Source organism: Hydra vulgaris, chromosome 01, assembly GCF_038396675.1.
Source record: "Hydra vulgaris chromosome 01, alternate assembly HydraT2T_AEP".
Classification (NCBI taxonomy): domain Eukaryota; kingdom Metazoa; phylum Cnidaria; class Hydrozoa; order Anthoathecata; family Hydridae; genus Hydra; species Hydra vulgaris.
The window spans coordinates 44,861,437-44,887,997 of NC_088920.1; the positions used below are offsets into that span (position 1 = coordinate 44,861,437).

Here is a 26,561-nt window from a genome sequence, read left to right on the forward strand (position 1 = left end):
GACTTGTTGTGACTGATGTGACTGAAAGATTTTAACTCACATTAGATGAAGGCGGAGAGGCTAGAGTTATTACTCTTGACATATATAAAACTTTCGACAGAGTCTAACATGCTGGTTTTCTCTATAAGATTGCTCCATATGGTGTATCTGGAAAAATTTTTGAGATCAATCAAATTGTTTCTTTCTAACCGCTTCATTAAAGTCATCCTAAAAGGCCAACACTTTTCTTTATTTCCAGTATCTTCTAGGTCACCTCAAGATCCTATCTTTTGTCCCGTTTTGTTTCTTATCTACATTAATAATCTTCCCAACAACCATACACTTAAAGCAGCTTTTTTTGCTGATGAATTAGCTTTATTCTTATGTCTAGACAAAAATTCTTCTCCTTAGAACTGGCATTTGATCTTGAATCTCATCTCATTTCTGTAACAGATTGGGACTCCTTGTAAATTTTTAGAGCGTTTGCGAAAAAATGTCTGAAAATGATTTCTCGTGGTCCGAAACTTGTCCACAAAATAAAAAAAAGTAAAAAGTATAAAAATTTCACAATTAAAAATGATCAACGAGAAAAACATATGAGATTTGTTTATAGTTTAATTTTTAATGAAGTATGCTTCTTAAATCATTTAATTTAACTTAAAATCAGCTATGCACCTCACATGGCGAGAAAATTTATTTAAATATTATTATTATTATTTGTTATGAACTTAGACAAGTGTAAAAATGGCTAGTAGTTTAAAGATGGACTTTTTGTCAGCATTTAAATCTAAACAGTCTACTCTTCCTTTATCGAATGAATCTAGTTTAATACCAGCAGTTGGTTTGTTTAAGTCACAAAGTTTTCTAATTAGTACTAATTTCAAAGATAGTCTTAGCTCAATAAATGCTGAGCTAGACAGTGACCTTGGAAAAGAGGACGAGTTAGATGGTATTAAAAGACTTAGTAGTATTGATAAAAGGTTTTCTAGAGCTTTGTTTAAAATTCGAAAGTCTCATTGGTTAGAAGCTTCAAAAATAAACAATTGTATGCAATGTGATATAGTTTTTGGCTTAACAACAGGTTCTGTAAATAAACTAAGAAAACAAAACTGCAGAAGGTATAACATTTTTTTCTTTATATTAAAAGTATTATTTAATTTAAAACTTAATGTAAAAACAGGTTAAATGTTTTTTAGTTGAATATTAGATACTGTTAGAGTTTAAAATTTAAGCTAATAATAGCCATTCCAGAGAATTTTTTTTTGTTAATATATTTATATATGATTAACATAGTTTTATAGATCTTTAAAAGACTTAAAAAATGGGGAATCTTTCAAATTATTTGGATCCAAAGTTGTTGCATTTTTTTGTGCTGGAAAAACTAATAATTTTTAAACAAAAAGCCTGGTACTTAAGTAGCCATTCCAGACGATTTTTTTTTAATTGAAATAAGCATATATAATTTATATCATTGCATAGAGATTGACTTGACTTAAATAATGAGGGGTCATTCGGCCTTTAAAGCTAAGCGGATCCAAAGTTATTGAAATTTTTGTAGTACAAAAGTTGATGATTTTTTGACGTAAGGTAAAGAGCTTAAGTATGGAAAATTTCAAATGCAATGGCACCAAAAAAGAGAGTATTTTTGTTAATCAAAACAAACGCAAAAATCAAAGCAAAAACATAAAATACGTGAAGTATGAAAGGCATTATACACACAATTTATATATGCAAATCCTAAGCACTAATTTTTCAAGAAAACATAAATAAATAGCTGTTTTAAAATGAGGAAAGGCTGTAGTTGTTATTTACACCTGGAGTCTTTCAAAAAACACCTTTTTTTCTATATAAATCAACCGAGAAGTTTTTAAACGCTGAGAACTAAAATTTTTTGTATGAATGTTCAAAAGACTCCACATTCCATTAGATTCCTCATCCCTTTTTTAATATATATGGAAAATTTTATAAAAATTGGATATTTTTAGTACTTAGGAAACCTTACCTCCAAAAGCTTCATTCTAAAAAAACGTTTCTGCTTTAAGTTTTTTTCTCAAAAGTGGTCTCAGAATATGGATAATATTTAAGTGAAGCCATAAAAACCATAGTACTTTCTATATATGGCTGGAAAGAGGTTAAGTAACACTAACTGATGCAAAAAACCTCAAGGTGCTTGCTTAACTATACAAAAAGATATAAGAGAGTAAAGTTTATGAAAATTACGTGTTTTTTGTCAAATGTCAAATGTTTTTTGTTGAACCGTGGAATTGCTAACTTAAGTATGGTTAAATTTGGCATGAAATTTGGCAAGTGCTAAAATCATAACAAATAATACGCAAAGGTAAAAAATATACATAATTTATATGCATAATTTCTAAACAAAATTCTTAAGTACCATTTCATCAAGAAAATATAAATAAATACTTGATTTGAATAGAGGAACATTTACACCTTTTGAATAGAGGAACAATTTTCACAGGGAACTTTTTCAAAAAAATTTTTATTTTATAAACCGACCTTAAAGTTCTTAAATACTGAGAACTTAGAAATTATGTATAAATGTTAAAAAGGCTCCCCATTCCATTAGATTGCTTTCCTTTTTTTAATCTATATGGAAATTTTCAAATAAATTTGATGTGTTTTGGTACTTAAGAAATCTTACCTGCAAAAACTACTTTTGAAAAAAACGTGTCCTGCGGCAAATTTTTTTTATCAGTAGTGGTTGTAAGACATGAATAATATATAAAAGAAACCATATTAGGCATAGTACTTTCTATATATGGTTAGAAATAAGTTGAGTCAAATTAATTGATGCAAAAAATCCTAAGATTCTAGCTTTATAATAAAAACTGATGTAAGAGAGTAAAGTTCATGAAAATTGTGTTTTTTGTCAAAAATCAAATGTGTTTTGTTGCGCTCAGGAATTGCAACTAATAGTTTGCTATATTATAGCTAGGGTATTCAGATTTCCATTAAAGTATAAAGGGACAAGCTAAAAAGTTTTAAATTTTATTAACAAAAAGTTATTCACTTCTTTAGTTCATCAAAATTTTTATTAAAAAGTTGTTAAAACCAAAAGTATTCTTGGTTTTCTATCTGAAAACAGAACCAAAACAATATTGTAAAATAGTTATTGGTCTAAAAACTCTACTTTATTTATGTTTATGCAGCTGTTTTAAATAATTTTAAGGCAATATTTAAAATAAATCTTACTAGTTTGTCATTACATTTTAATATATATATATATATATATATATATATATATATATATATATATATATATATATATATATATATATATATATATATATATATATATGTATATATATATATGTATATATATATATATATATATATATATATATATATATATATATATATATATATATATATATATATATATATATATATATATATATATATATATATATATATATATATATATATGTATATAGAGGTGTAATTTAATTTGTAGTATGTAAAATGTAAATGTCTTTACATTTTCTGTATACAGATGTGGAAGAGTGTTTTGTGAAAACTGCTGTCAGTACATGAAGCGCTTATCTTCAGAATGCATACCTGATCCTCAGGGAAATCTCTATCGGGTAAAAATGTTGATTTGCTACCAAATTATACTTCAATTTTTTTCTTGTTTCGATTAGGGATGTCCTAGATAGCTTTTTTTAAATATCCATCTGGATATTAAATAACCTGATAATTGAAAATTATCAGTCGGATATTTTTGGCCGTATATTTGTATCTACGGATAGAAATTATCGACCGGATATTTGTATCTACAGACAGATATTTTTATTTCAAAGGTTTCAATGCATTTTTTTATAATTCAAATATTTTAAAATACTGTGACAGTAAACATTCTAAAATGAAAAGTTTTGTCTGGAAGGATTATAAAATAAATGATCTCTTTGAATCAACAGCAGCTTGTATTCTATGTAGAAACCAAATAAGCAAGGGATAATTCTAATAATTCTAGTCGAAAAATCACATTTTACAACTCCACTCCACAATCATGTCTAAAAGTTTTATTTAAAATTGTATGAAAAGGAAAGAAAAGAATTATATTTAACCTTTGACTTCTTTAACTCCACAAGGTTGTTCAAAAGGTAGCATGATAATTGTAAAAAATGTCAAATCCATCATTCTGTTAATTATCAAATGGTTTAATCAAGTATAAACTGTGTATCTTTAAGAATGCCGAAATAGTTGAAGAAAGTTTTTTTCTTATTATTTATTAACATAAAATATCCAGTTCTTTTAACTCCTAACAAGGCTGCAAGCAACCTTGATGAATAAATATTTTCAAAGCATTAAAAAGCAGTTTACAGTAAAAAGATGGAGCTTTGATGAATGAAATGAGATGAAGTTTTGATTAATCTAACAAGATTACAGTTTAAACAGTGACTGTGATAGTAATTTGAAAAAAAAAAAAAAATGTGACTTAGCAAAGTTGGAACAGAATTCATGTATTTTTCAAACAAATTTTCAAGTTTTATAAAAAACATGTGAAGTTTACTGATGAGAATAACCATGATGATAATGCCAGAAGAACTGGTATTCAGTTCAATGGAACAATACAAATATTTGTATAAAAAGTATTGATGTTGTTGATAGAAAAATCCACCCACAACCTAAACAAGATGCTACAGTGAACACCAACAATGCTAATAATCCAATACTAACAGATGATGACTCAATTGCATATACTTCTACTTTGGTAAAGTCATTAATTTGCTAGTAAGCTATCCAGAAGTTTTTAAGTAAATAAGATTTTAGTTTAGCTAGATTAACATTGCTTAAAGAAGATGGGCATCTAGAAATGCAGCGGTTGATCCTAAATCACAAATTCACTGGGCTTTGGTAGTCACTAAGGAAAAAGTTGGAAAATTAAAAATTGTAAAGGAATTCTAGAATCTCTTCAAAATTTGAACATGTGGTTCTTTTAGTGTTTTGAAGTAAGCTGCAAACAAGTTACAAAGAGTTTACTATAGACATGGTTGTTTTTTTGGGTTACATCAAAAAATTTCTGCTAAGTGAGGAATAGTTATCAAGTTGAGCACTACTAAGTGTTGAAAGAGAATTGGTAAATGAATTTGATCATAAAACTGTTCTAGATAGTTTGTGCATATGAAATCAATATGGCTAAAGCTGAATTAATTTTGTGTTTAATTTATTTTAAGTATTTAATTCAATTACTTGATGTACTGTTAGGAACATGCATTGTTTAACAGATTTCTGTTTTATCAGTGTTTGTTATACTTGTGATAAGAAATTTAGCAGTTTTTAGTAAATTTATTATAACTTGAAAAATATGCAGTTGTTATTGCTGTTATTGTTTTTTGCAAATAGTTCTGCATAGGCAGTACTTTTTACAAAAAACTTTTTTTCTTATTTGATTCTTGAATCTTATGGCCATTCTCCTCCTTCCATTCTAATTAAACAGATTAACCCATTGTTAGACATTCAAATCACTCCAGCTTCTGTTGCTTATGTCATATCTCAATTAAACTATTCTATGACTTGTGGTCGTGGCAATATTCCTGTCAAAGTTTTACAAAATTGTTCTCCAGAACTTTCTTCAATTCTCTCTAAACTATTTGACAAGTGTTTAACAGAGTCTTGTTTTCCTGCCTACTTGAAAATGGCATCTGTTGTTCCCATTTTTTAAAACTCTTGTCCAATCAGTCTTCATTTTGTTATTAGCAAGGTCTTTAAGTATTTGATTTACAAATTTCTCACATCCCATCTTGAGTCAAATAACTTACTGTCAGACAATCAAAACGGTTTTCAATCCTCTCGCTCTATGACTGACTTTATTTATATTTTATTGTGCATTAGGTGGAGTCAGAGAGGCTAATGCTATTGCTCTTGACATATCTAAAGCTTTTAATAAAGTTTGGCATGCTGGTTATCTCCATAAGCCTGCTACATATAGTGTAAATGACAATGTTTTTAAGATAACCAAGTCATTTCTTTCTAACTGCTTTATTAAAGACATGTTCGAAGGCCAACACCCTTCTGCATTTCCAATAACTTTATGGGTACCTCAAGGATCTATTCTTGGTCCTGCTTTGTTTCATATCTACATTAATGATTTTCCTGACAACCTTATATCTAAAGTAGCTCTTTTTGCTGATGAGGTAGGTAACTGATCTTGAAACTGATCTCACTTCTTAAATAGATTGGGGCTCGAAGTGATTTGTAAATTTTAACTTTAACAAAACTCAGTTATTTACTGCAAATAACTTTTGCTTATTGTATATTGCTTGTATATATTATTCCTATATTAATGAATAGCAACCCTCTCAATGAGTCCTCTTTTTTATGTCTTCTTGGATTATCATTTACTACTGACCTTTCATGGAAACCACATATACAATTGATTGTTAAATTAGCATCCGCTAAGGTTGCTTCTGTTTATCATGCTCACCATTTTCTTACTCCTAATTCCATTCTCTATCACTACATTTTATTTGTTCCTGTGTGGAATTCTGTTGTCATATTTGGGCTGTTACTTCTAATGATGGACTTTTTCTTCTAAATCTGCTAAGCTTGAGCCTCTTTCACATTGTCATAAAGCTGCATCTCTTTCTCTTTTCTACAAATACTTTCATGGTCGCTGCTGAGAGGAGCTATCATCTCTAGTTCCATCAACTAAAACTTGTTCTTGCTTGACTCGTCATTCAGCAAAGTCTCATTCTTTTACTATATCTGTCCCTGCATGCTCTAAAAACTTTTATTCGGCTATCCTAACTTATACAACCTATAACTTTTCAAGTCTTTTGTCAACTGTTTCTTTGCTATATAACTCTATTCTTTTTTTTCTTTCAAGTAACACCCAACTTAATAGTTGTTGCTTGTTTGGAGTGAATCAGAATAAAAAAATAAAATAAAACACCAGACACTTTTATGCTGACACGTATTGAACACACAATCTGTCAGTGTCTATGTTGTTACTGTGTCAAATCAGCTTTTGATTGTGTTGGTTAAAAAGTATTAACAACGCTTGATGAAAGAACATTTACGGGTATCAAAAAAATCAAATTTTTTACAAAGCTTTTGGGGTAGCACAGAAAAATTGGCTTATTTATAAGTAACTTCTGTTCAAAATTTCTTCACCCTGTGAGAATGTTTTTTGTTCTGGCAAAGGACATAAAATTTCAAAAATTTTGAAAAATCTACAAGTTTTTTTTTTAAAATTTTTTTAGATGTTCCAGAACTTTGCGGTAGTCAGTCTTCTCCGTTTGAAATTTAATGCCAGTGCACGAAAAAAGCGCTGGCAGGATGGTCATTTTTAAGTTAGCCTGTGCAATTTAAAAAATTCATTTTTTTCTGCTATTTAAATTGAAGTAAAAATAGTGGAAAAAATGCTTTGAATAAGTACTAGATAAAATAATTAAAAAAAAAACTGGTAAAAAAAAAACATTTTTCATAAAAATTAAACAAATGAACAAAAATGTTTTGTAATTATTTAAAAAAAACACATTTATTTTTATGGCAAGCGCCTTATTATGAGCTCGCCAAAGTTTTTGCAGGCGTGTGGGCAAATGCAATAAGACTTAAGTGCGAAAGCGCTGGGTAAATGGAGAAGACTGGGTAGTGTGCAAAAGTTGCACCTATTTATGGTTAATTACTGTGGAATATTTTTAGGCCACGTAGACAATATGTTCTGTTCTTGCAAGGAGTCTGAAATTACCTAAAAATCATCACCTAATTAAATAATTACCTAAAAATCAAAATACACCTTTTCATGATCATGAAAAAACGGTGTATTTATGTTGATACTTGTAGTTATAAATAATAATTTTTTTTCTATTCGTTTTTTGAATTCTTTTGTTCTAATATTCGTAATCTCATGAGACAAATATTTTGACTTTTATGCGAGCATATAAAGTACATCAATGTTAAAAAATTATAGTTTAAAAATTAATTTGTATTTCTTATAATAAATAGAAGTGGTTATTTTGACATTTAAGCATATGTGGTATCAAAAAATATTTTGCTATCAGATTTTTCAGATCATCATTATTATTAACCACTAATAAATATTTTATTATCAATTTTTTATATTGTTACAGGTCATGAACTGAGCTAGCAGTAAAAAAAATCTTTAAAGTTTCTTTAAATCTTCAAAACAGAGTATTAGACTACCTGATTTTCAGATCACTGATAGATTTTGCCAGGATGCTTCCAACTAAAGAGAATATTATTAAATGCTGCATTTATGAAAGGTGACGTCTTGGATCTGAAACAAGCAACATTCATTTTCTTCTATCACAGAACATATGTAAAGCTGCAAATGCTGTATTCTGATGCTTCCATGCCTGTAATTTCAAAGAAATGTGTCCTTGATATGGTTCATGCTTATCACAAGAACTATATTGATATCAAATCTGTTTATAAAAGAATAGAGAAAAGCGTAGCAGCTAAAACAAGGGTAGAGTTTAAAGTAGAATCACAATTTCTTTTTGATATAGCAGCTTGTAAGTAGAGCTCGAACTATCGACTTAATCCTCATCACAAATGTGAAGGAAACTTACAAGTACAGCCTTGATAAGCTAAAGATTTGGGATATTGCTTCAAGCCACAGCAATCATAGCTTCTATCATTTTGCAGGACGTAGGCCTGATCACTAAATTGAATAAATGTTAAGTAATTGATAAGAACAAAATTGTTAGGGAAAGTTATCAAACCATGCAAGCGCTTAAAGGTCAGAGTTTGGACATTGAAAATAGCTGATTTGATAAAGCATTGTCAATAGAAAAGCAGATGGTAATTATTATCGAAGAACAGTTTTAGAGGAACACTTTTCCTTGTTGAACAAACCAGTATCTAGCTATGTTGGTTATGTTAGCTCAGGTATGTGCTCACTAAGCCTTGCTAAGCGTAATCCAGTTCCTCTAAACATGTCCTGCTGGTTGACAACAGCCAACAGGTTATTAAGACTGTATATTTCCACAATAGAACCATCAAACAACTGATGTACCATAGTAAAGTTCATTATCAGGGTGTATGTGCCATTTTGGTTATGCATCAAAATCCATCATTCAAATAAGGATAGAGCTCAGCATCTTTACCATTTTCATTCGGTCATCCAGATACTTGGATCAAGTTAACAACAACGTCATTGACCCAGTGATTTCTCGGAATGCTTACTTTCCATCTTCAGAAAATATTCAGCTTATGATGCTGACTAATAAGAGAGCACAAATAAGAGCTCTTGCCATTCAAAGAGTCATAAAAGCAGGAGAATTAGGTGTGACGGTTGGACATGGGAATTTATAATATTCCAAAAATAAACTTTACCCATAGGCCACTCCAATTTGTTGGAGTGGCCTATGGGCACGCATTTGCATCTGTTCAAGTTAAAGAGCATTTTTTGAACTATTCTACTGCTTTGTTGATGTCTAACTGAAGATGTGCTTTGTCCTCCTCTATTTTGATGATACCTAGTTTTTTATAGTTGTCAGCATATATCTTGATGTAGTGAGCTATGTTGTCTGGTAGGTCATTTATGTAAATGATAAAAAGCAGCGGTCCTAGAACTGATCTCTGAGGATCAGTTCTAGGCACTCCACTTGTCACCTCTTTCCACTTGGATTCAGCTTTACTAACAACCACTCTTTATTTTTGGTTAGCCAGTTTGCTATCCACCTGAGCTATAAGCCACATATCGACCCTTAGCTTACAACACCACTCAAGTCGATTTTGGCAGTTTTCACATTTTAATGCCTATCAATAGAGCTGCTCATTGCGCATTTAACAAATGGTCACATAATATAGATTTCAGCAAATCAGAAGCCGCAATTTGAAAAGTAGTGACAGCGCGCAAGTCGGTTGGTCTTGCAACACCGCACAAGTCATTAGTTTTTTTTGTCTTCTGTAAAGTTGGTAAAAATGGCTTATACGGTGTTGTTAGTTATGGGACAATATGCTGTAGGTTTTTAATTTGTGCAGAAGTCTTTTGTGTGGCACTTTGTCAAAGGTTTTGACAAAGACAGCTTTTATTGTGTCTATGGCATTGCGACAATGTATTGCATCTGCCAGAATGTCATGCACTTCTAGTAGATTAGACACACTACCCCGCTAAAGGACAAAGCTGTGCTGAGCTTTTGAGAATAGGCCATTGTTATTGCAGTGCTTTATAATTTGGTTGTGATGTATGCTCTCCATTATTTTGCATAATACTGATGTTAGTGACACGTAGGTTAGTCTGCAGTTTGAGCACTTTCTTCTGCTACCGGTCTTGAAGGTTGATGTTCACAGTTTCATTTTCCTTTTGCATGCTTTAGCTACATAAGCTAAAGCATGCTGCAGTCTCACTCTTGTATCTCATGGTTGCTTCTCTTGCCACCTTACTGACTCTTTTGCATGCTATTTTGTGTTTGTTACAAATCACCTCTGGGGTCATCCATAAATGATGTCAGTAAATATAGGGGGGAGGGAGTGCTGGAAAGTTTGACACTAATTGACAATGAAGAGAGGGGTGTTGAGGCCAAAATGATGTAAATTTAAATTATTTTTTTAGTTTTAATGAGCAGATTTTAACTGTATTTACATCTACTAAATGGTATAGAAATGATGTTTTGTTTGTGGGGAAATTAATATTAAATGCAGGGAATTCGGTATTATATTTATCGATATCAAATTATTTATAATATAATATTATAAATTAATATAATAAGTTTCCCAGAGACATTAAATAAATAACAGCTACTAACATAAAATAAAAATTTCTATCGTTTTAATATTATATTACCATATGACATGCGAATCAAATTATGTTAGAAATATTAACTCTTTGTATATAAAATTCAAAATCGTTATTCGCTCCCTAGCGGATTATAAAATGTGGTTCAAAGTAAACTCATATAAATAAACTCATAAATTTGTCATTTTTTGAAATTAAATTGTTGTTATTTCAAATATGAAACTCTAATTGCTCTCTAGTTGATTGTAAAACGTGATGCAATGCAAACGCATAAAGTCTATTAAAAATTCGAAACGCTAATTTCTCCCAAGCAGGTTAAAGAAACTCTTTTAAAAAGCTTGCGCTAACAATGAGCAAAATCATTATTCTGATTGTGATGTAAACAATACTAATAAATCAATATTAAAATATGAATTAAACCGCATTACTTAACTTATTGATGGTCATGCATGGAAATGCTCATCCCGATAAAAAAAGGCTAATATCCAGAAAGAAGTCCATAGTATATGAAATTCATTAAAAGAAGAGAAACTGGTGCATAAGGATCTTGAATCAAGAGTAATGTATTTAATCTATTTTTTTAATGAAAAGGCAATGAAGTTCAAGAGCAAGCAATTATCATTTTGGGCCAATACTCCAAAACAGTCTGCCCCCACGTATACTCCACTTGAATTTGACATGAATTCCTCACAGTTTGTTGAGCCCACCAATGAGCGATCTGTTATTGATGATCAACAAAGTGCATTAACTTTGAGTTTGTTGACCACCAAAAATCAAAAAAATGCAAAAACAGTGGCTCAAGATCGACTCAATTCTGAGATTGCAGCTTTAAATTGCAAAGTTGCTGGACTGAAGACTAAAAAGAGAAGTGGATTCATTGCTGAAGCTGGAGAGGATGATTTGAAAAAGAAAAAGAAGAAACTAGCTCATCTATGTAAAGAACTGGCCAAAAAAAAGTATGATCAAGCTCAACAGAAGAAAACTAGAGAACTGAAAAAAGCTAGAATGGAGGAAATCTGCTTGGAGCATCCAGAAGTCAAAGAAAAACTAAAAATCAGAAACAAACCTGATCGACCGCCATTAGAAGTAGATCAACCTCTTCTTTTGAAGGTGATTATGGATATTGCTCTCCATGGTTCATCCGCTGATGAAAGACGTCGATCACAGGTTCTTCAAGTAATGATGGCTTAGCTATGTTTGTTAATATTGTATTTGTTAGAATTTTACTCTTAATTAGTACTTGCACTATTGTAAATATCCTTGAAATGTTAACAACTAATTTCAAGATTTGATTTGAATATAATTTACGAAATAAATCCTGTTTTCTGTAAAAAAGTTTATTATATCCAAATATATTTCTTTATTATTTAGAGCATTAAAACTCTCTACAAATTTACATCTGAGATGAACAAAATTGGATTTGCAATCAGCAAGAGCGCCCTCTATACTTGTCTACTTCCGAGAAGTTACGGAACATTAGAAGGCAAAAGGCACGTCAAAACAGTCCCTGTTAGATTGATCAGTCCTCATAATGAATCTCATTTAAAACATGTTGACAAACTCTTTTGCAGTTCAACTATAAAATATGTGCAAGAAGTTTTGTTCTATTTTAGGGCCAGATGAAGTGTGTTTCATTAGTCAAGACGACAAGGCTAGAGTGCCAATTGGAATCACAGCAGCCAAAAAAAAAAAAAAAAAACGCCGTTGTTGATGCATTTGGAGTACTGGGTAACTCTCCCGGGCCACGACTGGGTCGTGGCTGCTAAACACAAGCTTATACCATCTGTATACGCTGGAATTATGCTTAAAAAAGATGGTCTCAGAAAAATAGATGCTTTTACTTATTCTGGACCTACCTACATTGCTGTTCGATCAGGAAAACATGCATCCTCGACCGCCTTCGCTCATGGATTAGACTTTCAGCGGCTCTTGGATATCAAAGAATTCGACTCTATTACCAGAGATTCTCAAACTAATATGGTTAAGCCTATCGTTGTGTTTAGCGTCAATGGAGGACCCGACGAAAATCCCAAATACCAGAAAGTAATTGAAATCGGGATTCACCATTCCATGAAGAATAACCTTGATGCTCTTTTAATCATGACGAACGCTCCAGGCCACAGTGCATTCAGCAGAGCTGAGCGACGAATGGCACCTCTAAGTAAAGAACTATCTAAGGTGATTCTTCCGCACAAACATTACGGAATTCATCTTAATTCTCAAGGTAATTACAATGGCAAAAGTTAATTTGTAAAAATAATAATATAATTTTTAACCTATAATAACCAACATATCTTTTTAAATCAGGCAGGACAATAGATGAAAATTAAAAAAAACAGAACTTTGGTTTTGCTGGACAGGCTTTGGCAGATATTTGGTCTGATCTACAAATTAACGGTTATGCAACCATTGCAGAGTATATTGATCCAGACAAATCAGAGCTAGAGTCAAGGAGACTTTTATTACAAGATCAACTATGGATTGCCAATCATCATCGTACAAGTCGATATTTTACTCAAATTGTGAAATGTGAAAATTGTTCTTGTTGTCGGACGATTAGAAGCTCTCACTTTACTCTAATTAAAGCAAGATTTCTTCTGCTTCCTGTCCCTGTCAACCAAACGAGAGACGGGCTCAAAGCAGTAGATGTCTCAGAAGGAGCAAAAGAATTGTTTCCATCATCTGTCTTTATGCTCATCGCATCAAACATTGAAAGTATTTTTCCTCATACTGCGAAAGGATTTCCAATTTTGCTGTATGATGCGTTTTGTCCATCAGTTCAGTCTAGTCTAGATGATAGAATTTGTAAAAAGTGCAATATCTACTTTGCCTCTCAAGCTATGTTGAAAAAGCACGCTTCTATCCATTCTTCTGCTATAATCTCCATCTTATTAAAAGGGTCCAACCTGTTTGTATCACTGCCAAGTGTCAGATAGAATTTTCGGCAGTCATCGCCTAGCAGAAGAGTTCGGAAACTGCTGAATGGTTAGATGAAAATGAAGTTGACGAAACGAATTTGATTGTACCTCAAGAATACGATATCCTTTTAGAGCGCGGAGAGCATTCACTACCTATTGTTTCACTTACCTATTGTGTATTGGGAAGATTATATTAATGATATTTAATACTATTTGCTTAGTTGATTATTTAATGAGATATCGACTATTATATAATATAATTTGATGAGATCTACTATTATATAAATGTATAGTCAGAAAAAAAATCAATGGTTTTTAGGCATTTTTATTGTTTTTAGGGGGGGAGTACACAAAAGCTGATGTCATTATAACGGGGGGTTGGCCAAAAATTGACAGTTTGACAAAGGGGGGAGGGGGAGTCGAAAAATTGAGAAAACAACACTGACATCATTTATGGATGACCCCTCTTGTCCATCTTCCGGCTGCTAAGTATTTGTGTTCCATGATTCTTTTTTCCTCTTAGGAGGTTTTTTACTAGTACTTTATAGTTATTGTTAGCTGAGAAGGAGTCAAAGATGCTTGTCCTGAAGGCTGAGATGGCATCATAGTTTGTTCCATATGAACTACTCTATAACTAACTATAGTTATTATGAAGAACATTTATTATGGACATATTATGTATGAAGAACATTTCTTATGGACATATTATGTATGAAGAACATTTATTATGGACATATTATGTATGAAGAACATTTGTTATGACATATTATGTATATATGTATATTAGGGTCAGGGTTGCATGGTTTTAACCAAATGGTTTAAACCATTGGTTTAAACCATGGTTTAAACCAATTAAAAAAATGTTGGTTTAAACCAAATTAATGTTTTTTTTTTAAATGATTTAAACTTACAACAGGAAACTAAAAGAGGGTTATGTTCACAAATAAAACTAATCTTCAATATAGATGATTTTTTTTGAATCCATGAGTTTTGTTTTTGTTTTTTCATAGAATAGAGTCCTCAGTGTTATTATAGAACAATGCAGTAATAAATTAGTAATAACACTTATTTATCTGTTTTCTTCTACAGGCAGTTTCTCCTTCAATAGGTTCATCAAGAAGCATTGCTTCCTGATGAACTTATTTCATCAGGAAGTTTTCTTAACAATTTATATATATATATATATATATATATATATATATATATATATATACATATATATATATATATATAGATTTATATGTTTAGCAAAAGTATAAGTAGTTATAACATAATTTATTGATACCACAAAAATGTCTTAAAAAACTGGGCGCAAATGTGATATGATTTGGTTAAAATATATGTTCCAGAAAGAAAGGGGTGTAGAGCAGTTTGTAATGTGTGTAGAAAAGAAATGGAAGCTCAAATTCAAAGGATGCATGAACATATAAAAAAGTGCAAGCAATCACAACCCCATGAAATTATGGATTCAATTGAAGATCAACAACTTCTTGAAGGTAATTAAATGAGTGCATTGTCATTTTAAATTTTATACTTTCCCTAAATTGTAAACATATATATTTAGAATAATTCAATAAACTGCAATTTCATTTTAAAGGTAACTCACCATCAACATCACAACAACAAATGAAAAGGTTCCAGCCCAATTCAACATCAGCTGATAAATATTTGAAAATTGATAAGTTTTTCACACGAACAAGCCTCAAAGAGAAAGATTTATTTGATCTGCAACTTGGTAGATTTATATACAGTACAAACTCTAGCTTCAGAACAGTTGAACACAAAGAATTTAAAAAATTTATCAATATGCTTCATCCAGGATACACTCTACCTAATAGAACTCAAATTGGAGGAGAAATATTAAATAGGGTTTACACAGAAGAAACTGAAAAATGTAATGTATTGAATGGGAAAATTGTAGCCATGTCTTTAGATGGCTGGAGTAATGTACATAATGAACCTATAGTTTGTATCTCTGTAATTACAGATAAAATTAACATTTTAGTAGAAACAATCAACACTTCTGGTCATTCACATACTAGTGAATATCTTACACAATTAGCAAAAGAAGCAATAGATTCTGTAAGACGTAAATTTGGATGCACAGTAAAAAGCTTTGTGACTGACAATGCAGCTAATATGAAATCAATGAGACAAGAATTGTCATCTGAAAAAGATATCATAACTTATGGGTGTGCTGCTCATATGCTGAATCTTTTAGCAAATGATCTTAACATTGAAAGTGTGAGCAAGCATGTTACACAAATAATAAAATATATAAGAAATAATCATCAAGCTGGAGCAATTTATAAATTAAGCGGAGGAACAAAATTGCCACTTCCTACTGAAACTCGCTGGAATTCTGTATGTGATTCACTTGAAAAATATGTCAACAACTGGAGCATCATTTTCACAATGTTTGAAAAAAATAAAGAATTGGATCCTATGATTGGTAAAAAAGTAAGTGATATACAGATAAAGCGAAACGCAGAAGATTTATTAAAAATATTAAAACCAATTGCAGTAGCTCTAGATAAGTTGCAAAGTGATCAAACAAAAATAAGTGACAGTGTTGAAATTTTTAAAGATTTGATGAACAGTTTATCATTTTTATCAAACGAAAAAAAAAAAAAATTGAATCTAGATACCATCAGACTGTCAGTGATGCTCATTTACTGGCAAACACACTAGATCCTAGATATTTTGGATCTAATCTTTCTGAAAATGAAAATGAAGCTGCCATGAATTTCGCAGATAAAGAGTTCAAGAACTTGTTACCAATAATATTCAAATTAAAAGCCAAATCTGCTCCATTCGATAAAAGCTATTTGTATAGTGAATCTGTTTTAAAAAATGTATCACCGATAGAATGGTGGAAATCTCTGAAAATTGTGGATTGTAACATAGTGGATATTGAAGGTTTATTAAATGCACCAGCTTCTAGTGCTGGAATCGAAAGAATTTTTTCAACTTTTGGCCTTGTTCATTCTAAGTTAAGAAACCAATTGGGGGTAGAAAAAGCAGCAAAGCTTGTATTTATATATAGAACATTAAATAATGATGTATTGAATAATTTTGATGAAATATAACAGTAATATTGATAAAGAATATAGTTTACCCACATAAAATGCGTTATGCTTTTTTTTAATTTAAAAGGATAACTAAATACGGCATTTTTTAATAAAAACCTAATTTAAACCAAAAAAACCATGGTTTTTTTGGTTTTTTTAAAAAAACCTATGGTTTTTGATTTTTTTCAAAAAAACCGGTTTTTTTGCAACCCTGATTAGGGTGTCCCAAAAAACAACATTTTTGAAAAATATATGCAGAGACCCCCTTAATGTGTTCTATCTAATACAAAAACACTAGATTTAAAATTTTTTTGAATAAAAAATATTTTAAGGGGTTCCTCAAGACCCTCGAATATTTAATGGGTCCCTAATATTTTCAAAAAAAAAGTTTTTTAAAAGTATGTCAACCTGGTACTCAAAGGAAGCAAAATTATATAAAAATTTCAAAAGCAATATTTAATTTGGAAATTTTAACTTATTTATCAAAATTATCATAAAAATACATAAAAAATGCATTTTTTTGTTTTTTGTTAAAAAACATAATTTTTCATGTAATAAAACCAAAAATAACAATCCTATATTTGAAATCTATATTATTTTTGAAATTTTTATATAATTTCGCTTCATTTGAGTACCAGGTTGACATATTAAAAAAAAATTTTTTTTTTGAAAATATTAGGGACCCATTAAATATTCGAGGGTCTTGAGGAACCCCTTAAAATATTTTTTATTCAAAAAAATTTTAAATCTAGTGTTTTTGTATAAGATAGAACACATTAAGGGGGTCTCTGCATATATTTTTCAAAAATGGTGTTTTTTGGGACACCCTAATGTATATATATATTAAGAACATTTTGTCCCCTCAGTATTATCTTGTTTTATCTACAAATGTAATAAATAAAATATTTTATCTAATATATAAAATAAATACAAAAAAAAAAAATTATACATAAATAAATACAATAATCTATGTAATATAATATAAAATTATATCAGATAGAACATTGTACTTATTTATATATATATTTTTTGTGTTTATTTTATATATTAGATAGAACATTTTATTAATTACAGTTGTAGATAAAACAAGATAATACTGAATGGACGATTTGTTATGACATATTATGGAAAAAAATGTCTGACTTCACCTAATTTTGTTACAAAAGCTCATTATATATAAGCTATATAATAGTTATTATTAATTTTTTTATTGTTGATAAATCTCATATACCTACGGTATTTTTATTTTTTTAAATTGATTAATAACCTACTTTAAAACTGTACTTTACCCAATGTATTACTATATTAATAGTTAAAATAAATTTCTTTTTTTCAATAAAAACAATTAGTTACTTTTTTGTAATTTAATTCATATATTTTAAAATGTTTTTTGTTTGTTTTTAAGTGTTTATGTATTATTTATTTAAAGGTTTGCTTCAGTTGTGCAGATTTTCCAAGCAGTCAACCCCTTGGTGAAATTCGTTCACTGACTGAGGATTTTCTATCTTTGCGAAGTAAAAAACGTTTATTAATTTCACAAGAGTTAACGAGACTTCTGCAAGGTTTTAAAGCTAATGTAAATCCTAATTCAAGAATAAAAACTGTAGTAAATGATACTTTTTCTATTATGAAAATACCTGAATGGCAGAAATCGTCAAAATGGCTGGTAATGAGTTTTCTATAAAGATTTTTAATTTTAAATGTATTAAAACTTTAAAAAAGAATTGACATTTAAATTTTATCTTTATGTAAAGGAAAGTTCGGAAGTAGAATGGTGCTCTCAATGTCATTCAAAGTTTTCTTTCATTAACAATAAGCATCATTGCAGGTATCATAGATGACGTTTTATGACGTTGACGTTTCTTTTACTGTAAATGTTAGTTTAATTGATTTCTTTTTAAGTCTAATTTAATTTGCTTTATTATTATTTATTAAAGTTATATTTATTAATCTTTAATTCATATATTTTCTAGACTTTGTGGTTTTGTATACTGTCGGCATTGTTGTAAAGCAAATTTGCTTTTGTATTATGATGAACAACAGTGTGCAGCTGCTAGATTAATTGGAGTTGTTGGGTGTCCGGAGAAAGAGCCACCTATCTGTCTTTATTTAGTAATATGTGTTTTATGTGAAGAAGATATGGAAAACTATCAGGTTGTTATATTTAATAATATGTGTTTTATGTGAAGAAGATATGGAAAACTTTCAGGTTGTTATAGGATTAACAGTTTTAGAGAAAAAGATACGTGAAATTTTTAAATTGCTAATTTTAATGCTTGTACTTTTTAGGTCATTCAGTATCATTGCCAACAAAATGGAAACACATTTTCTTCTGATAAACTTGCAAGTCTTAGTAAAATATTAGACAAGCTTAAAGTTTTTGAAAAGAAAATTGAGGAAAATTTACCTCGTTTCCAGGAGCTTGTTGATAGTTTAACTTATGATAATATCCAATTGGAAGAAAGCTCGACAAGTACAAACGACATTGAAAATATTGCTAAAATTGACGGCGATTTATCGGATATGTTTACTCAGTATTCGGTTATTGTTCTTAGTCTTAAACAGCATGTTATGTCTTCAAAGACTGAATTAGAAATCATGCGTAATGCAACTTCATTAAAATGTAAACAATACAATCAAGGAATAAATTTATTTAAAAGTTTGAGGGATAGTTTAGAAAAATCTTTGCCAAAAAAAGCTCTGCTTGAATACCAAAACTGTGCCAACTTGAATGCCATTAATAATACATATTTGATGGTAAGGCAACTGGGTTTTGAGGCATTGAAATTATCTTTAAAATACGATTTTGATGCTGCACTGGCAGAAGAACTTAGGGAAGTAGATAAAGTTTGCTGCGAAGAACTAAAATCGTTTGTTATGCAATGCGGACAGAGTTGGAACGACCATGTCTCTGTTTTAAATGAGTTTATTAAACAGCAGTTAGATAATAAAAAACTTGTATTGCCGAAAGAAGATAAAATTAATTTAGAGGGCAGTTTGTATGTTAAACGTTTTCTTACAGATAGGTGCCGTACCTTAGTTTATCAAATACTGCATGCATTAAAAAGCAGGTCTTCTGAAACGCAATTTTTAGAATCCAAAGCTTGTCTTCAAAATCTTTTTGATAAAATGTCTATAAATGAAGCGGGTGATACCTAACCGTCTTGATGGTTTCATTTTAACGTAATTTTTTATAAAGGTTCTTTTTCATATAAAAGTAATTAAATTATTATTTTTATTTATTTGTAATAAACTTTTTGTATTTTTCAAAAAAAAAATCGCATTTATATAATTAATTTGGTTTTAGTTGGATTTATTTATTTATTTATTTTTTAATACATGGTAACTGATTAGTGTTATGTATATATAGGAGCTTCTAGACACTTCATTTTCATTTTTTAGAAAAATCTGGGAGGTACCACATTTTTAGAAAATTGACATTAAAAATCTGCTAAAAAGTCATTTTTTTCGTATTTTTAAAAAAAAATTAATATACTGATAGAATAGTAAAGTTAACATAAAATAATTTTATATTTCAACTTTTTATGCTTTTTTAATTTTGTATTTATACATCAACATCATTTGACTGCTTTAAGTTGGCGAAAAAAGTTTAGTTTAAAATTAATTTAGGAACATAGTATGCTTAATAGAATAGAAAATATTATTAGTATATAAGTAATTTAGTAGAATAGAGTAGTATAAAAAGGGCGTTCCAACACATCTTTTTTTCAACTATATCCCTAACTATAAACTCATATCATATTTCAACTATAAACATATTTACATTCTCATAAGTCATTTCAACTATTGTCTTAATTGTCCTATTGTCTATAATTTCTGAGCTAAAATAAAATATATAAGATAATGGGAGTATAACAACCATAATATATTAATATACTATGGTTACAAACTCTGAGCTATTTTTTGTAATTTTAAATCAATTTTTTAAACTTATCAATTCTTTATTATCAACCCATGAGTTGAACGAATCAGGATACCCATACCACTTTATTAATGATTTGTTTTTGAGTTTACGAATAACTTTTTCAATTCTAAATATGTTTTGATCAGTTTTTTGTATTTCTTGTTCATAAAAAGTACCTTGTATTTCTTCATTATTATCGTCAGTTATTTTATAAGTTGGTAGATCTGTGAACTGAATCTGTGACACTGTAAAAATTTCTTCAGTCCATCTTGGTGTGTATCCTTTTTCAAACGTTCCTTTCTTTTTAGTTATCCTAACTCTATCACCAATTGAAAACTTTGGTCTTAAAGACTCTGATCGTACATTTCCATTTAGATTTAACCAAACAATATTTTCATTCTTTTTAACGCTAGCTTCAACTGGTGTCATTTTAATTGAAGAATGCTTTGTGTTGTTGTATTCATTTACCATTTCATCTAAAACATCAATATATTTCCTAGTAGAATTAGCTGAAAAGCACTTAAACATTTTATCTTTCATTTTTCTATTCCAACGTTCAACTACACAATTTTTTTCTTCATTTTCAGTTGAATATAACTCAACACCAAGCGCTCTAACATGCTTATTATAAAATTCTAAGCCTTTATCTACCCATATTTTTTGAGATTTTCTTTCTTTAAAATTTACGGAAAAATCTTTTGATTTTTTACTTTCGGATCTATAGAAATTCGAAGAATTTTTAAAGATTTTATTTAAAGCATTAGCAACATCAACTCCAGTTTTACTTTTCAATGGAACAATCCATCCATACTTTGAAAAAATATCTATCACCATTAATAAGTATTTTATGCCATCATTGAATTTTGAAAAAGATTTTATGTCAACTAAATCAGCAGCCCATACTTCATCGATTCCATTCACAATAACTTAAAATGTTTTACAACTGGTCTATGAAGTTCGTTTGCAAGTTTCTCAGCCCATTTCATACCCATAAGATTTAGATCCTTTGGATCCATATGAATTAGATCCTTCGGATCCATTAGAATTACTTCTTCATTCTCGTCTTTTTTACAGATCGTTGGGAGTTTTTTTGAGTAGTTTCAACACCTAATTCATATGGGTTCAAAGAACCTAATCCAAACTTTGCTTTAGATGATATAATAGGTTTTATAATACCTCGTTCAATTCTTTCACGTATTGTCGGATTTTTTATAGCATCCATTTCTTCGATCATAATTTTATCAGCTAAATTTCTTTTTGCCGTATCATCGAAGTATTTATAAGCAAGACCGTAATGGTAAGCTGCATTATCAACTCTATCTATAGGTTTACTCCATTCTTTATATGCGTCAGTAGAAGTTAATCGCTCATCTAAATTAGTACCAGGACCTGCAAAGTTCATTCCAGGTAAATGCATTTCACCTGGAAACTTTGACCATGGTAGTTTTATTTTACTTGTTGCTGAATTAATCGAACTCACTAAATCTCCTCCTATTTTTGATGATACAAATTAAGTTTTTGTTTTTCCGCAAATAGCGCAAGTTCCACGTTGCATATTTCTATTGCTTTTACTCAGAGCATTTTGCAAGTTTTGTGTATTTGTTTTGTTTCTACACTTAACGCAGTACATTTTTATATATAGAAAATTTTTTATATATAAAAAATGAAAATCTTAAATATATAAAATGGATATTATAGACTTGTCATGGAATGCGAATATCAATAAGAGAAAAAATAATAAGTTGTTTCCTAAGAGTATAAGAGGAATTATTGTTGGAAAGTCGGGTTATAGAAAAACTACTTTATTATTGAATTTACTTTTGAGACCTGGTTGGTTAAACTATAATAACTTACAAGTTTTTGGAAAATCTCTTTTTCAACCAGAATACAAAATATTAAAACAATCATTTGAAAAAAAATTACCAAAAGAAATTATTCTTGAACTATTTAAGCTACAAGACCAAATAGAAAAAATAAATGCAAACCCTGAGCTTATAATTGAAGACATTTCAAAAAAATTTAAATGAGAAAACAGATATAGAGTGCAAGTTTTTTGAAACAGCAGAAGATGTACCAGATCCTCAAGAGATTGATATTCATAAGAATAACTTGATGATATTTGATGATTTATAATTAACAAAGCAAAATAAGTGTAAAAAATATTGTATAAGAGGAAGACATAGTAATGTAGATTGTTTCTATATTGCACAAAATTATTTTATGTTACTTAGGCAAACTAAACGAGAAAATACAAATTTTATTTGCTTATTTCCACAAGATTCAAAGAATTTAAATCACATTTATAATGATCATGTTTTAAGTGATATGACAAAAGATGAGTTTAAAAATTTTTGTAAGAAAGCTTGGTCAGAGCTTCATGGATTTGTTGTTATAGATTTATCTTCTAATAAAGATTATGGAAAATATAGAAGTGGATTAAATTGTTTTTATATACCAACTTGATGAAAAAATGAATTTAAAAATATATAAAAAAATATTATCTATATAAAAAATAAAAACTGACATATGTATCAGTGAGCGGTAATAGCAGTATATTAAGAACTAATTATACCCTATTATTACACTTAGAGAAGACAGAGAATATGAAATGGCTCTAGCTGGTTTAGAGACATATTACAGTTTTCCTAACATTAATTCTTCAAACAACAATTTTAGATATAGCGCAAATAATGGATCAACTTGGAAGGATATAAACATTCCAGATGGGTGTTATGAAATTAATGATATAAATAAATATATCCAATTGATTATGACAGGAAACGGTGGTGCAAGTTCAGGAGTTGCAAATATTAGAATTGAAGGAAATAATAATACATTAAGATCAGCTTTAACTATTGCAGCTGGTTATAAAGTTGATTTTACAACTTCAAATTCAATTAGAACTGTTTTTGGTTTTGACAGTGGAATATATTCAGCAGGCTACAATATATCAACTAATATGGTAAACATATTAAATGAGTGATATAATAGGACCATCATATATAAATGGAGGAACTGATAACTTTATATATTCATTTTTTCCAACTTTTAATTTACTTACCAGTAATACTAAATAAAATATCAAGAATGGAAAATAAATTGCTTGATCAAAATGGAAATCTTTTGAATTTACGAGGAGAAGAAGTTTTATATTTTCATTTCACATAAAAGAAGTAAAATAATTTTTTTGTAATTTTTTTAAAAATTATTTTATATTATATATAAAAATGAGTAAATATTCAAATATTAAAATCAATGTTTCGCAAGGGCAATTAGAAAAACTTAAAAAAGCAATTGAAGATGGTTATGGAGCTAGTATTAAGTTATCACATTCAGATCTTAATGGTGAGCATGTATTAGCTATAGCAAATACACAATTTAATAGAATTAAAAGAGCATATAAAAAAGGTAAAGGCTTAAGAGTTGCTCTAAGTAAAGCACAACTAGATCACAATTCTCAAATAGAGGGAGGATTTATTGGTGCACTTTTACCTTTCCTTGGTACAGCTGGAAGATTTTTATTATCAAGCGTTGCTCCATCACTTGCAACAGGTTTATTAACAGGAATAGGTTCAGCAGCTGGATCAGCTATGGTTGATAAAATTGCTGGGAGGGGTATTGTGCACAGGAAAAAGAATGGAGTAGGAATTAAAATGACAGCTGAATGAAATGGTTTATATTTGAGACCATGGAGTAAAGGAAGTTCTGTAGGTGATGGTTATTACATACGTAGTGGAAATGAATATACATCAACAGGTGAAGGTTATTATTAGGACCAAATTCACCATTTGCTAATATTCCATTTTTGAATATACTTCTATGATTTCTCAAATTTTTTTTTATATTGCATATAAAAAGAAATGACAAAAAATAATCCACCTATACACAAATTTATAAACAAGTATATACCAGATCAACCTCTAAAAATACTTCTTCATTCTAAAGTACACAAAGATTTGGAACACCCTTCAGTATTAATAAATGATAATAAATATGAAATATTTGCGCAACAAGGCATTACAATAAAATCTCTATCACATCAAAATATTCTTTTAAAGTTTCGTGTATTAGTTAATGAAGGTGTTGCATTAGTTTCATTAAAAGAAGAACTTTAATTAACTTTTAATTAAGACTTCAATTAAAAATGTTAAGTTTAGAAAACTCTGTAATATCAGAAACTGTTGATGAAATTATAATAAATGTTGTTGATAATTCTGATTCTGATCTATTGAATAAAAAAGGAGATAGTTTATGTTTTGTGAATTTATTGTAAATATTTTTTAAAAAAATAATTAAAAAAAAAATTATTTTTACTTATTAAAATAGAGCTTAATTGCAAAAAGCTGTGTAATAATATTTATTCAGATATACCAAATGCACAGAGTGCAAATGATAAAACTTTTAATAAAATATATCCAAATCTTCCAAGTGCACCTGATGAAGAAAATAAGATTATTAGGGCACATATATATCGCTTAAACACAATTAGTGAGATTCAAAAAGAAATAGGGAGTGAGAGAAAAAAGAGAAATATGTTTAGTAAAAAGTATCATAGAGCTATAAAAATAATTTCAGCAAATGATAATTCATTACTAGCAAGCACTATGGCACTTGGAACTATTGGAATTGGCTTTTTAGCAACAATAATTGCAGCACCAGTAGCTATTACATGTGAAGGTGCAGCATTAGGAGCAGGTGTTTAATCATTAATAGGAAGTTAATAAAAAATTAAATTTAAAAGCAGAAAAGCATGAAAAGAATAAAGTACTTGCTGATTCAAAACTAAATACAATAAGTGACTATATTTCTAAAGTTTAAGTAGATGGAAGTATAGATGACAATGAATTTAAACTAATACTTAGTGAACTTGAAAAATTTAAAGCCATGCTTGAGCAAATTAGAACAAATTTAAAAGAATTAATGAACAAACTAAAGAATCATTAATTAAACAAGGAAGAGATGAAGTAATTAGTGTACTCCAAAGTAGATTTAGTAAAAAAAAAAATTAATTAAAATAAAACGAATAAAATAAACGTAAAACATAACATAACGATTTATGTTATGTTTTTTTATATTTCTTATAAAAAAACAAAATTGTCATTTCTAAAAATTGAAGATCCTGAAAGAAGAGACAAAGTTGTCAAAAAATTCTTAGAGCTTAAAAAAAAAAATACTGAATGATAGTTTAAATGAAAAGATGGGTGAAACTAATTTACAGTTAGACTTAGAAAAAATTTACAAGCCATTAATTGTTAGTCAAGATGGAATAAAAGAAAACATAAATAAATTGCAAGATCAAGCTAATAAATTCGCATTCACTTTTTCAAATTCTTATCCGGAAGCAAATAGAGAGATAATGATAGCTGATTTTAAAAAACTATTTTCTAATCATGAAGAAAATAAAGGTATGAGGCTAGGATAAAATTACAACAGAATATCTAAAAATGTATGCTAATAGTAAAAAATCTACAGATACTACATTTGGAATACATTCTAAAGATGATATATTTTATATTGAAAAAAAACCAATACATTTTAGTGATAATGATATAACTATTGATGATGAAACATATTATGTCACTCCTGGTCTTTGGGAGTTGATAGTAAAGTTTAACCCTGCAAAGAATTTATATACTGAAGATGACCTTAAAAAATATCAAAATATATTAATACAGACAGATGCAATTTCTTCTGATGCAAACCCATACAAACCAAAGTCGTCTCGTAGTGGAAAATACAGAGAAATAATAGCTCCTATTTGGAGAGATATAAATAAGCGTAAATCAAAAGGAAATGGAGTTGGAGGAAGAACAAGAATACAAACTGTAATTCTTTCAAGCAACTCTGATGAATTAATTAAAATGCTTGATTTGTGTATAGCTGCATTAGAAGCAGGTAACACTGGGACAGGAAATGAAGCTGTTGCAATTTGTGATACATTA

General features: G+C 29.2%; 1 protein-coding gene across 1 annotated transcript; it reads left to right on the top strand.

The window, feature by feature from the left end:
* Window positions 1–445: 445 nt before the first annotated feature.
* On the top strand, window positions 446–19,986 carry LOC101241009 (uncharacterized). The gene is made up of 6 exons (XM_065788312.1): window positions 446–1,097; window positions 3,491–3,581; window positions 18,124–18,360; window positions 18,449–18,522; window positions 18,668–18,848; window positions 18,984–19,986. The coding sequence occupies exons 1-6, from the start codon at window positions 724–726 to the stop codon at window positions 19,851–19,853; spliced, it is 1,827 nt and encodes a 608-aa protein (XP_065644384.1). The 5' UTR covers window positions 446–723; the 3' UTR covers window positions 19,854–19,986.
* The last annotated feature ends 6,575 nt before the right edge of the window (window positions 19,987–26,561 follow it).